The sequence below is a fragment of the Spermophilus citellus genome, assembly GCF_964194105.1.
Source record: "Spermophilus citellus genome assembly, chromosome: 4".
Classification (NCBI taxonomy): Eukaryota; Metazoa; Chordata; class Mammalia; order Rodentia; family Sciuridae; genus Spermophilus; species Spermophilus citellus.
The window spans coordinates 23,777,816-23,792,617 of NC_138185.1; the positions used below are offsets into that span (position 1 = coordinate 23,777,816).

Below are 14,802 nucleotides of genomic sequence, written 5' to 3' on the forward strand. Positions count from 1 at the left end.
TCTTCAAAATTTACCTGAGGATCAACTCCCAATTAGAACATACTTTACCAAAAAAGTATTTAGATCTAGAATACACACCTGGTCTACGTGGGGTGGGTGGAGGTGGTCGTGAAGGTCTTGGAGGTCTAGAAGGTTTAAAACCACCATTTGAGAGCGATGGAGAATTGTTCCCATTGACCCTTCTATTTTCACCAGACCCTCCATCCTCAGGGTCATCTGAACCACTTGTGTTCACTCTGGGTGGGGAGGGTAAAGAAGGAAAGGAGGAGAAGCAATTTAAAAATCAGCTTGGAATCTACTTGGTCTTGCAATAATCTAAGGCACTAACCTGAGTTTTTTCAAACAGCCTATTTCCCTAGCTTATTAATCTAAAATCACATTCTTTTCTGCAGCTTTTGAGTGTTAATACTCCATCTTTAAAATTTTTTTTTCCTTTAACTTCTGTTGTTTGTAATCTTGTATTTCTACTTCTAAACATCTCTTCTTTAATTTGTCTTCTTCCTCCCACTCACTAAATATACACTGCTATGATTCTGTTCTTTCCCTCCTTTTTCTTCTCCAGATTTTCCCCTAGGATCTCAAATTACATGATTTCCACAATTATCTATGAGAATGATTCCCAAATCAGAATTTCTAGTTTTTTTCTCACTCCCATTCCAATATCTTTTTTTTTTTTTAGAGAGAGTGAGAGAGGAGAGGGGGGGGGAGAGAGAGAGAGAGAGAGAGAGAATTTTTAATATTTATTTTTTAGTTCTCGGCGGACACAACATCTTTGTTGGTATGTGGTGCTGAGGATCGAACCCGGGTCGCACGCACGCCAGGCGAGCGCGCTACCACTTGAGCCACATCCCCAGCCCCCATTCCAGTATCAAATTATCAACTAAACACAAACTAGAATAACTCTCCAATCCAAAAGGAAGAGAACTGCCTCCTATCCTCCCAGGTAATTTTAATTTTCTTTATCCTATGACTCTTGACACAGGTACTTGGGAAGCTGAAGCAGGAGGATCTCAAATTCAAGGGCAGCCTAGGAAATCTAGCAAGGCCCTATCTCAAAATAAAATTTAAAAAGATAGGAATGTAGCTCAGCAGTAGGCTCTATGTAAGGTCCTGGTTTCAATTCTTAGTATTGGAAAAAAAAAGTTTTCTTGTGATCTACAGATATATTTATGTAATTTTTATTTTAGTTTTTTATTTTGGCACCAGGGATTGAACCTAGAGGCGTTCAACCACTGAGCCATATCCTCAGCCTTTTTTATGTTTTACTTTGAGATAGGGTCTTGCTGAGTTAGTTAGGGCCTCACTGAGTTGCGAAGGCTGGTTTTGACCTTGCAACTCTCCTGCTTCAGCCTCCCAAGCAGTTGGGATTACACCATGCCTGGCTATTTATGTAATTTTAAAAACCTTTTCTATTGCTTTTTCTGGCAAGGAGTTACTATTCCTAAATATTCTACCTCTTGGCTGGGGATGTGGCTCAGTGGTAGAGTGCCTGCCTATCATGTGTGCCAGGCTCTGGGTTTGATCCTCAGCACAGCAAAAAGAAAAAAAAAATACATCCACTTCTACTGATATTAGTATAGGACAAAATTCTTGTCAGAAATGAATCTATAAAGGTAGATTTCTATTTAGTAACTACTTTATAAACTTTGGTTTTCCTAACCTTGGTAAATTAAATTGTCTTTTTAAAAATATTTCATTATGAAAATTTCTATATATCACAAAAGTAGAAAGACTAATGCAACAAACTTCCATGTACCCATCAGTCCAGCTTCAACATTTTGTTCTATTGCTTCACCTATCTTCCTTTGCAGCATGTGGCACAAAAGCATCACCTTGTTCTAGATAATTTCCCCTTATGATCTGTGATGATACTTATCTGGTTCTCCCATTCTGACTACTCTCTGTTTCATCTTCTTCTCGCCCACTGCATAACCAATTTGGGAAAAACAAAGATTCCAAAGGAATTTTATAATCACTGCACACTGTATTTAAGATATGTTGCTTACAGCTTTAAGAGTAGGGTCATTTCCTTTCCTAATTTTATCTCCCATTATCAGTTTCCAGAATAACTAATGAACAACGTTTGTTAAATCAATTAACATGATCCAAGGTTTTCAACACGTCGTACGCCCAAACCTACAGACAAACAGACACAAAAAAGTACTCAACCTAGGCTAATAGCAAACAGATGGTACAAGTCTCTGCCCCTTCTAATGATGGCCCACAAGATACCACACAGCTAGTGGTGACTTTCATACATTTGCAGAATTCCTACTCCAGCTTTCCTGGGGAAAAAAAAAAGCCTAGTAGCTGACTGATAACCCTGGGATTCCGAATTTCTGCCTTTTGAAGGTATCAATCTATTCACTTTCTTCAAACTAAAGGAAATAAACAATTTGTTTATCTCTGGCCTCCCCTAGACAGCTGCAATCAGATAAACTATGAGTCTTCAATATTTCACAAATATTTCCTTTCTTCCCTTGAATCTTGAACTCTTTTCGACATCATTCTTATATCAGTGTGAACCTGAAGTTTTAATGAATCTACATTAATTTTCCCTCTATCCTTCCTTCTGCATTCTGTGGTAAGCAATCAGTGAACTCTTACCTTGTTTCATCCTTGGATCTGGAGCCATCATCATTCTGTGAAGTACCTTTAACATCAATAAAATTTAAATAGAAAGTAAATTTCAAGACAGTAGATTTTGATGTTCTTTTTCTAAATATGCCATGTGAGCAAAGCCTTTTATTACATCATTTTAGTACAGAACTAACTCCATGAGTTTTTTGCTTTTGTTTTTGGCGAGTGCCTTGTGCATACTAGGCAAGCACTGTACTACTGAGCTATATCCCTAGTCCCAACACCAGTTTTGAAGGAAAATATAATAGGTGTTCATATGATTGAAAGACGTTTTACCAAAATTTTATACAGATGTTCATCATTATGTGTAACAGATGTTAACAGTGAAGGTATATTTCTCATGAACTATGTCTGCCTTTTTTGAAATATATATTTGACTCCAATTCAAACCTAGTATTTAGCCATCTCTTGTATCTCAAATACCTCAAGAAAAGCACACTGATCACAGTAGGATGATTCATAAACAAGATTCTGAAAATAGAAAACCAGTACAACTTCTATCTCATGCAGGGCCCTGGAGAAGAATTTCAAAAATAGGAAAGGCATAGATAAGTTTCAAAGTAGCCAAAATGAATGCCATGATGTCCATGTTTTGTTCCCATTTTATGTGTGGAAAATATACCCATAATTCTGTCAGGGCTCATGTACTTCAAGTGCTAGAGATAGGCTCAATGATAGCAGAATGCAGACAGTGAAAAAGGAGAAAAAAACTATAAAATGTAGAAACAATAAATCAGGTTCAACAATTTGGGTCCAACTGGTGAAGAACAATACACCCTATATGAAATCATGTAAAATTACTACATTATACTAGAGTATATTAATGGATTAATTAATTAAAAGATGCTGAGTCACAACCACATTATACCATTTTGAGCAAGGTTGGCAAGTATCGAATTCAGCCTAGAAATATAAATTTTAGGGCTGGGGGTGTACATTACTAGGAAGGAAGGTATTGTGTCCGTCTACAACTAAAAAAAATTTTTTTAAAGAAATATTTTTATATTATCCCCAGTATTCCCTAAAATGGCTAATAAATGGGACAACAGTAAGAAATCAGTCAACCAGTATTTTGCTCCTCTCAAAATAAAGATAATCACCTAGAATAACCTATTTAAATGTACAAATAACTGCTACTTCAAAACTTCCTCATTTATTACAGTGAAGCATAGTTAACTACAGGTTCTAATGCCAAATTGTGTGAATTTGTATCCTAGATTCACCATGTACTAACTCTGTGACCTTAAAAAAAAGTATATTTGGCTTTTCTTTGCCTTTTTTTTTTTTTTTTTCATGTATAACATGGGGTTAGGGCTGGGGATGTGGCTCAGTGGGAAAACACTTGCCTAGCATGCACAAGGCTCTGGGTTCAATCCCCAGCACTGCAAATAATAATAATAATAATAATAATAATAATAATAATAATAATAATAATAATAAAATGGGGATAATGATGACACCTACATTATAGTGTAGACATGAGCATTAAACATATATATATTTAGAATAGTATTAGCACATAAGCAATAACTTATCAAAATTTGTATCTCATTAGCCAAGTCTTAAAAAATTTAATAAAAATGGCCCTTGTTATTTCACTTCAATATGGGGGTAAACCATAACTATTGCTCTTTTCTTTTTAAAGTTAAAAAATTTTCTTATTTGTTCTTTTTATATATACACAAGGGTAGAGTGCATTTTGACATATTATACATACATGGAGTATAACTTATTCTAATTAGGATCCCATTCTTGCAATTGAACATGATGTGAAGTTTTAATGTACAGTTCTTTAAAAATATTCCTAATTGGGCTGGGGATGTGGCTCAAGTGGTAGTGCGCTTGCCTGGCATGCGTGCAGCCCGGGTTCGATCCTCAGTACCACATACAAACAAAGATGTTGTGTCCACCGAAAACTAAAAAATAAATATTAACATTCTCTCTCTCTTAAAAAAAAAAAAGAAATTAAAAAATTTAAAAAATATATATATATATTCCCAATTCATGAAATTTCCTCAAGAAAAACAGATCAGATTTCTAAATGCAATCGCTTTGCCCACAAGAAACTCTGGATGATGTATAAAAATTCTTCTACTCTGTAAGCAAAGTCAAAAGGGCCCTACCACCACAAAGTAACTGGCTCCTAGATAAAGCAGTTTAACACATTGTCCTTATTTCCTGGATGCCTAGCAATCTCAAAAACAAATAAACAAAAAAACTAAACTGATGTATCAGATGCAGCAAGCAAATGTAAAAAACAGGGTTACTGTGGGGGCAATTATCAGTTCTGAAATGGATTAGAAAGCCTTGGGCAGCAGCAAGGTGGGGACACTGCACCACAGATTGTCACAATAGGCTGGAGACCCTGGAAAGGAGCTAGTGTTTCCAAATCTGTGGGACACCCTGGCACCTAGCAGAAACCAAAAAATTTTCTTGGTGCAAACAATTCCCAATTTAGGATCTTAAGATTTCAAGAGACTAGGAGAAAATATAAACTTGCAACCAAAGAACAGCAAACAGGCTGGGCGCAGTGGTGCACGCCTGTAATCCCAGCGGCTCAGGAGGCTGAGGTAGGAGGATCACAAGTTCAAAGCCAGCCTCAGCAAAAGTGAGGCACTAAGCAACTCAGTGAGACCCTGTATCTAAATAAATATAAAACAGGGCTGGGAATGTGGCTCAGTGGTCGAGTGCCCCTGAGTTCAATACCCGGTACCAAAAAAAAAAAAAAAAAAGAACAGCAAACAAATGAGCACATGAGGGAGAGACATAAAATTATTTATACTCCCAAAGATTTCAGATGCTGGAATTATCAAATGGAGAATTTGGAGAAAAACTGTGTATCAAAAGTCAGGCACTGGGTTTGATACCCAGCAGCACATTAAAAAAACTAAATAAACAAAATAAAGATATTGTATCTATCTACAAATATATTTTTAAAATAAATAAATAAAAATTAATGAGCAAGAAATGAGGAACAATTAAAAACAAACATCTGTAATTCTACTCCTAGATCTACACCCAAGAGAAATGAAAACATATGCCCATACAGAAACTTGTACCAAAATGTTAATAGCAGCAGTATATACAAATCATCATAGCCAAAGGGAAAAAAGCTAGATGTCCATCAATGGATGAATAAACAAATATGTACAACAGAATATTAAATATATATACATATACATAAAAAGAAAATACTAATCATGATACAACTCAGAACTTAAAATTCTTATACTAAGAATCCATTCATGAAAAGTCAATTATAGTTCCTTACTACAACAGGCAAATCCATAGAGACTTCTAGAAAGCAAGTTAGTACCAGAGGTTAGAGGAAGAAGTGAATTAATTCTTTTTCTGAGATTCTAGTTTTGAAACATTGTAGTATTGTAGTATTGTGAATACTCTACCACTGAACTGTATACTTTACAATGGTTAACTGTATGACAAAGAATCAAAATTAAAAAGGAACTGAACATACACAATTAGAACCATATTCTAAAACCTATTCCTAAATACACCTGAAGTTGGGCTGGGGCTGGGGCTGGGGCTCAGCGGTAGAGCACTCATCTCGCATGTGTGAGGCCCTGGATTGGATCATCAGCACCACATAAAGATGCATAAAATAAAGGTATTATGTCCACCTACAACTAAAAAATATATATATTTAAAATAAATAAATAAATAAATACACGTGAAGCATACATGGCAAAGAATAAAGATCTTTACAAGAATATGTTCCTATTCTATAATCATGAATTTTAAAATAAAATGGATTTTTCTTTCTCTTTAGGAAAAAAAAAAGATAAATAAGAAGTTCATATGTGAGCTCTTACAGATACAAACAACTGCCCACAATCTGTTAATTTAGATATCAGGGCTACAAAAATAAGCAAATTAATAAAAAAAACCTCTTCCTATAGACTCATAAAAACAGATTAATTCTATACTTAAGTGGAGGAAAGCACTAGGACAAATTATGTGGGTACTTTCCAAAATAGATAAACAAGAAAAAATATCAATGGAAAAATAATACAGATTCTTAGTGGGATATGAAACATTTTTCAGGGTTAGGGAACAGGGGAACACATAAAGCTCTCTAGTTTTTAAAGACAGCTTAAAGTAGGAAGAAAAGGGAAAAAAATGCTAAGTTTTGTTTTACTTGTAAAAGGTTTACTTATAAAACTGCCATTTTAAGAAGTTTATTTGGGCTGGGGATGTGGCTCAGGCAGTAGCGCGCTCGCCTGGCATGCGTGCGACCCGGGTTCGATCCTCAGCACCACATACCAACAAAGATGTTGTGTCCGCCGAGAACTAAGAAATAAATATTAAAAATTCTCTCTCTCTCTCTCTCTTTAAAAAAAAAAAAAAGAAGTTTATCTGATACCAAAAAGAAAGAACTAAAAATTTGTTTTTAAGTACCAAAAGAGAGAATATCATCACATTGAAAAAAAAATCCAAGCAGTGCTTGTTCATGCCTATAATCCCAGCTACTCAGGACATTGAGGCAGGAGGATTACAAATTTGAGGCTATTTGAGGCCATCCTTGGAAATTTAGCAAGACCCATCTTCCGCCCACAAAAAAGGCCTGGGAATATAGATCAGCAGTAGAGCTCTTAGCTAGCATGTTCAAGGTCCTGGGTTCAAGTCAGAGATGGGTTGAGAAAGGGGAAGAGAAAGAGAGAGAGAAAGAAAGGGAAGGAGGGAAGGAAGAAGAAAGGAAAGAGAGAGGGAGAAATGCAGGCAGAAAGAAAGAATGAGGGCTGGGGATGTGGCTCAAGTGGTAGTGCGCTCGCCTGGCATGTGTGCGGCCCGGGTTCGATTCTCACCACCACATATAAACAAAGATGTTGTGTCTGCTGAAAACTAAAAAATAGTTATTAAAAAAATTTTCTCTCTCTCTCTTTAGAAAAAAAAAAAGAAAGAATGAAAGATTTAACCCAATCTTCACATTATAACTGAATATACAGCAAGTTATTATTTGGTGACATTTAATACCAAAATTCAGGCAATGATTTGCTTTTATAAATATTTAAAAATACACTGAAGGGCTGGGGATGTAGGTCAGTAGTATAATATTTATCTGGCATACTCAAGGCCCAGGATTTGATCTCCAACAATAACATACAATAATAATAAGTAAAAAATGGGGAATATTAAATCTGCCAGAATAGACCCCTCTCTCCCTTCCTTCCATACTGGAGATTTAACCCAAGGGCACTCTACCACTATGCTACACCCCAGACCTTTTTATTTTAAGACAAGGTTTTACTAAATTGTCCATTCTGGCTTCAAATGGTTGTCATACAGTTAACCATTGTAAAAACTCCTCCCACTTCAGCCTCCAACCTCTCATGTGCCACTGAGCCAGGCTAAGGAGATTTCTTGTAAGAACCATCCTATGTGTTCTTTCTTAAAATAATTGTAAATAAGCATGGTCAAGAAAAAAACCCTAAAAATCTATAACATTAGAAAAATTATCAGAATACAAAAGCAAATCACCTCACCTCAGTTCTTATAAAATCAAACAATGCCACATGCCAAAGATTTAATTTTTAAAAAAATATATTTTAGTTGTAGATGGACACAATACCTTTATTTATTATATTTATGTGATGCTGAGGATCAAATCCAGTGCCTCACATGTGCTAAGCAAGTGCTCTACCACTGAGCCAATACCCTAGCCACCCCCAAATTTAATTATAGTACTAGACTCTAATTTTCACTTTGGCCTGTAGTTAAAAGTTACAGAAATGGAGGTAATCAAAGGATATAGGCAGTTCTCACCATATATGCTTGTGGCCCTTACTGGATGTTTTTTCTTATAACAACTCACGTTTGATTTTAACAACTAGATTTAAAGTCCCTAGGGTACCAGGTGCAGTGGTTCACATCTGTAATTCCAGCTACTCATGAGATTGAGAGAGAAAGACCACAAGTTTGAGGCCAGCCTGACAACTTAGCAAGACCCCGTTTCAAAATAAAATTATAAACGTCTAGGGATGTAGTTTGATGGTGAGAGTGCTTGCTAGCTTGCATGAAGCCCTTAGTTCAATCCCAAATACCACAAAATAAAGTTCTTAGGATTTTAAGTAAGAAACAAAAGGTGTACTTAAAAAGGCAGTAGCTGGGTACAGTGACACATACCTGCAATCCCAGAAACTTGGGAGCGTGAGGCAGAAGGATCACAATTTCAAGGCCAGTCTGGACAACTTAGCAAGACCCTCAGTAATCTAATGAGACTCTGTCTCAAAATTAAAAACAAAAGAAGACTGGGGATATAGCTCAGTGGTAAAATGCCCCTAGGTTTAATTCTCAGTAGAAAGGAAGGGGGAGGGAGAAAAGGAGGAAGGAAGACAAAGCAGTATCAATAAATGTGTTTCAGTCTTGACTCTATAACATTAGTTTGTATAGGAGTGGAAATACTATTTAAACTCTCAGAGGCTCACTTCCCTTATCTATAAAATGTAGGCAATGCTTTACAAAGTTGAGATGGTTAATAAGAATATGTCAGCACAGTGTCCCTAACTATGGTAATCACTCAACAAATGGCAGCTATGATATCTGGCATCTCCAGTTCTAAAATCCACTGTGACTTCCCAATTAAAACCTCTCTTTACTTCAAAGAACAAGTTAAATTCTCACTGTCAATTGCTTTCCTATTTGAGAGGAAAAATGATAATACAGAAATGTCTATGTATGTAGAAAAAAATGGAAAAACTGCAAAATACATATGCAGTTAAGATTCTACTGTGAAATATGAAGACCAACAAGCTTTACTTTTGCCTGCTTACTATACTTCATAAAAATATGAATACTGATAAGCTTTACTTTTGCATTAATAATTGTTTCAACTACTAGGGGGAAAACTTATTAGGAAGCAATAAATACCAAGGTTTAGGGCAGTTTAACTATGAAATTTAACTTGTATTTTATCTTCCAAACTTTCAACTTACATAAAGAAAAATATTTCCTGTGAACACTAGTCAATTAAAGTGTCAATTCTGAAAGTAGTATAACCATTAGAAATTTCCATATGGCTTCATTAACGTTAAAGAACCCAGTCTGGGGGGAGCTGGGGTTGTGGCTCAGCAGTAGAGCACTAGCCTACCACATGAGAGGCCCTGGGTTCAATCCTCAGCACCACATAAAAATAAATAAATAAAATAAAGGTATTGGGTCAGATTACAACTAAACAATAAATATTAAACAAACAGACAAACAAACAAACAAAAAAACCAGTCTGGAAGATACCTCAGGACTATCTTGAAAGTCCTGCTACGAAAAAAACTTGTGAGAGAGGACATAGGACATCCTCCACCGCAAGAATAAAAGCATCTGATAACCAAAATATGTTTTATAATCTAGTTCTACGTAAACAAAGATATCTAAGACAGATTAATCAAAGAAACCATTAATCTGCTCTCAGCCTTAGAGCCTCTCAAATTTATATTTCAAGTGAAAATAAACTTGGCAAATTACTAAGTGTCAGAAGTATCTGTTAGGAACCTACTAGCATTTGCTATCAAAATGCTCAGGTGCCACCAGAAACTTCTTACATTGCTTATATTTATTCCCTTATAACACAAACCAGAAAATCATAAATTATAAGATTTACCAACTTACATATAATAAATCAGTTTTGTGATTATAGTAACATGCAACTTACAGAAATAGAAAAGGAATGGCAAATGGATTGTACTGGCTGTCTGGAAGAACACTAAGAAGAACCTGAAGTCATTTTTTAAACTCAACCAGACAATGCTACAGAAAATAAACAATGTTTGCTACTAGGAATGGAGGGAATGAATATGTCATCAACCATACTATATTAACTACCCTCATTGGCATACAGAATAAATATTTAATAAATCAATTCACTACTCACAGGGCCAGCAGAGATTCAACTTTTATTCAACTAGCTTTCAAATTACAGAAAAATACAAATGCTTTTTACTTAAAGAAACAATGCAGTAGCTGGGCACAGTTATACATGCCTATAATTCCAGAGACTTGGGAAGCTGAGACAGGAGGACAGTGAGTTTAAAGCCAGCCTCAGCAACTTAGTGAGATGGAGACCCTGCCTCAAAATAAAACATAAAAGGGGCTGGGAACGTAGCTTAGTGGTTAAGTGCCCTGGGGTTCAATCCCGAAAGAAAGAAAGAGAAAGAGAAAGAGAAAGAGAAAGAGAAAGAGAAAGAGAAAGAGAAAGAGAAGGAAGGAAGGGAGGGAGGGAGGGAGGGAAAAGAAAAGAAAAGAAAAGAAAAGAAAAGAAAAGAAGAAAAGAAAAAATGCACTAAAGCTGGGCATGCCTGTAGATGCCTATAATCCCAACAGCTCGGGAGGCTGAGACAGGAGGATCCTGAGTTCCAAGCCAGCCTGGGCAACTTAATGAGACCCTATCTTGAAATAAAAAAGGCTGGGATTCAGCTCAGTGACAGAGCAAACCTTGTTTAAATCTGTAGCACCATCAAGAAAAAAAATCATTAAAAAAATAAATGTTTAAAGTGATCAGTATCTATTTTTTCTAAATATTTATTTATTTAGTTAGTTTTAGGTGGACATAATATCTTTATTTTACATTTATGTGGTGCTGAGGATCAAACCCAGTGCCTCATGCATGCTACACGAGCTCTCTACCACTGAGGCACAAGCCCTGCCCCATCAGTATCTATTTTTAAAAAAGGAAATCATATCATTTCTTTCTTCTGAAAAAGAATAGCAATGACTCCATGCAGCATACTACAGTGACTATTTTATGTCAGAAGACTCATGAAAGATCTTGAATAGGGCTGGGGCTGGGGCTCAGCAGTAGCACACTTTCCTGGTATGTATGAGGCACTGGGTTTGATTCTCAGCACCACATATAAATAAATAAAATACAGGTCTATCAATAACTAAAAATATATATATATTTTTTAAAAATCTTAAACAAAAAGTGATCACTTACTTTCTGAACATGTAGTTTCACCATTAGTAACAACTTCAGCTTCTAATTGCAGCCCATCAAGACAAATTGACAAGTCTCCCATTGTCTCTGTTGGCTCTTTGTCACCTGCAAGCTGCAAAGTCACAATCACTTCTTCAACTGAAAGAGAATAAAATTATAGAAAAATAATTATTTTTTCTTTTAAACCATCTTAACTGTTAAAAATCTAATATCAGAAAAAAGTACATATGTATTTAAATTGTTCTGCTATGCTTCACCCAAAGTTTGAGGCCTTTTGACATTAAAACATTGTATTTTAAAAAGAGACAAAATTTGCTAATGTTTAATATCCATAATGTAAAATATTTAAAATCTCACTAATTTCACTTATATTCATTTCACCCTTTTAAGATGAAAAATAAGATTATTTAGCAATATATACCTGTATTATATTAAATGAAAACATAACTTGAGAATGGATTATATCTCATAAGCCCTAAATAAGAAGAAAATTCTTTAAAGTGTATTTAAGCAGTCAAGAAATAGAAAAACTATGTTTTAAAATCATGATATTAAATAAATAAGCTATGAGTTTTATAAATGTAAATAAAACCACCACCACCTAAAATGAAATAAGCATTTTAAATAAGCATTGAGAAGTCTACCTATGTCTGTTACCTCCAAAATGTCAAAATATTGACACATACTCTGAAGTGAGATTGTTTTTCCTTCACCTCTGCTCTAATTTTTTTACTAAGTAAATATTTACTAAAAATTGTAGATGTAAAATGAATAGAAAAACCAACTATTATACAAACTATTTAAAATGCTTTAAATAGTTCAAGATTCATCCTGTATTAACCCAATAACCAACATGAGTTCTTCACATACTTGACATACAAATTTCTTTCAGTAAAACAAACAGCTAAGCACAATTTCTATTATTTTTATATACATACGTTTCATATTGTTTGACTTTAATGTTTCATAAATATCTAATGCAGCAGTTCCCAATAAAACATCAGACTTCAGTGTCTGGTGACTCCACACTCGAAAATGTAATTTACTCACAGGGGTAACGATACTAAAAGTGAAAAAAGGGAAAATATTATTTTCATTAAATATCACAATGGGATCCTAAAGAAGTTACAATTAAGTTTTAATGTCTAAAGTCTTCTCGTGCACCTCTTATAGTTTACTGTATAACCAATACTAACCTATGATCTATAATCTAATGAAAACTGTGTTTGAATAACTATGCTTGCACAGTTATTTTCATCTGTGTTGAACTACAAGAGGAACTTCGTGCACATATTGTCAACAAATCAAAACTGCTTATATACTGCAACAAACCATTAAGAAAGTGAATTTACTAAAATATCACATGGTATCCCACAAATATGTATAATTCTATCCCACAAATATATATAATTCTTATGAGTCTATTTGAAAATTAATAAGTTATTTTTAAAGTGTGAATTTACAAATTAAGTCCTTATTTTGTCACAGCTTGCCAAGCTTGAAGTTGTTTCATTTACTTTCCACAGTAATTTTATGAGGTAGGAATTATCATTCCCATCTTTAGACACTGAAACTGATATTTAGAGGTTAAGCAAATTGCTCAAGGTTACATAGTAAATGGTAGAACTACATTTGAACAAAAGTCAACTATTAAAATTTATACTAAAAAGTTCCACATTATATTAGAGATACCAAGTTTCACATTGAGAGAGGCAAAGTGTCTAGGACAACTATCAAATATAGACTCGCTCTTATCTTGCTAATATGTAACCAATAAAGAATGTACTTTATAATGGTATTTTCCAAAGAAAATGGGGTATCAGAATTTGGAATAAACATAAAAACTATTTTAGAGTCAAAAAGTAGAAAATCAGGAGCATATCATAGTTCTTTCTATGGTTCAATTCTATAAACACAAATTCCAAAAATGTTTGAATTTCTTTATACTTCATTCTAAAATGTGATCAAATTTTGGGGTTAGAAGTCCTCCTATGCCTATTACTGCCATCATCATATTTCCACCATCATTTTACCAGTAGTAAGCAGTAACTTAAACAAACTAAAAATTTTTCCATTTTCACATTGTCCCCTTTTGGCAGAAGAGGATAAGGTACTTTTCTCTTTTCAACATTCTTAGATATGACTTTCAGGAGAGCACATAAAATATATTATTTTAAGGGGTTATTAATAATGGTGGAATGTGATGATCATTATTATCCAAAGTACAAGTATGAAGACACGAATTGGTGTGAATATACTGTGTATACAACTAGAGATATGAAAAATTATGTTCTATATGTGCAATAAGAATTGTAATGCATTCCACTGTCAATATATAAATAAAAAAATTAAAATTAAAAAAAAAAAACCATTTCTCTAGCTAGGCATAATAGCACATGCCTGTAATCTCAGTGACTCGGGTGGCTGAGGCAGGAGGATCACAAGTTCAACGCCAGCTTTGGTAACTGGGTAAGACATTGTCTCAAAAATAAATAAATAAATAGGGCTGGAGAATGTAACTCAATAGTAGAACACCTTTGGGTTCAAACCCAAGTACTGGGGAAAAAAAAAAAAAGAACAGGAACAAGAAAGTATTTCTGGGCTGGGGATGTGGCTCAAGCGGTAGTGCGCTCGCCTGGCATGCGTGCAGCCAGGGTTCGATCCTCAGCACCACATACAAACAAAGATGTTGTGTCTGCCGAAAACTAAAAAATAAAAATTAAAAAAAAAAAGAAAATATTTCTTTATAAGCCAACAGGAAAACATTATGGGGAAAAAATAAAAGGCAAATAAATTTTAACTTCACTTTTTTCCCCCTATGGAAAAGGATACAATCAGATAGTTTATTTCAATTTGATTCTAGACAGCAGCTTATAAAATCTGCTGTACAGCAATGGAAACTGTGTTAAAATTGCTGATCAATATGCTACAACTTAAAAATATAAGAAAAAAATTTGAGCTGTGAGTTTCCCCAAACATCTAGGCTCAGCAACAGCACTAGCATATAGGGCTATGAGTTTATTTCTTCCTAACTTCTGAACTAAGCAGTTCATGGCATTAATAGCCTAAGAGTCAGTTTTAATGCCTCAAAGTGCAAATTTAGTGAGCACTAATAACAGCTGCAAGTTAGATGAGCAGTCATTCTATTATTAAGCTGAGCATCTTTGGTCATTGTAGATGCTATGTGACCTTTTTACAAATATCACTTGTTTTTTACA

General features: G+C 34.7%; 1 protein-coding gene across 11 annotated transcripts in view; it reads right to left on the reverse strand.

Annotated features, from left to right (window-relative positions):
• ITCH (itchy E3 ubiquitin protein ligase) overlaps positions 1-14,802 on the reverse strand; it is a 212,757-nt gene that overhangs the window by 53,906 nt on the left and 144,049 nt on the right. For all 11 annotated transcript variants that reach the window (XM_081292449.1, XM_081292445.1, XM_081292447.1 and 8 more), the window contains 4 exons: positions 12,523-12,647; positions 11,585-11,722; positions 2,608-2,653; positions 79-236 (listed from right to left, as the gene is read on the reverse strand). In XM_081292449.1, coding sequence (XP_081148575.1) covers positions 79-236; positions 2,608-2,653; positions 11,585-11,722; positions 12,523-12,647 — 467 coding nt within the window. The remainder of the gene's footprint in view (positions 1-78; positions 237-2,607; positions 2,654-11,584; positions 11,723-12,522; positions 12,648-14,802) is intronic.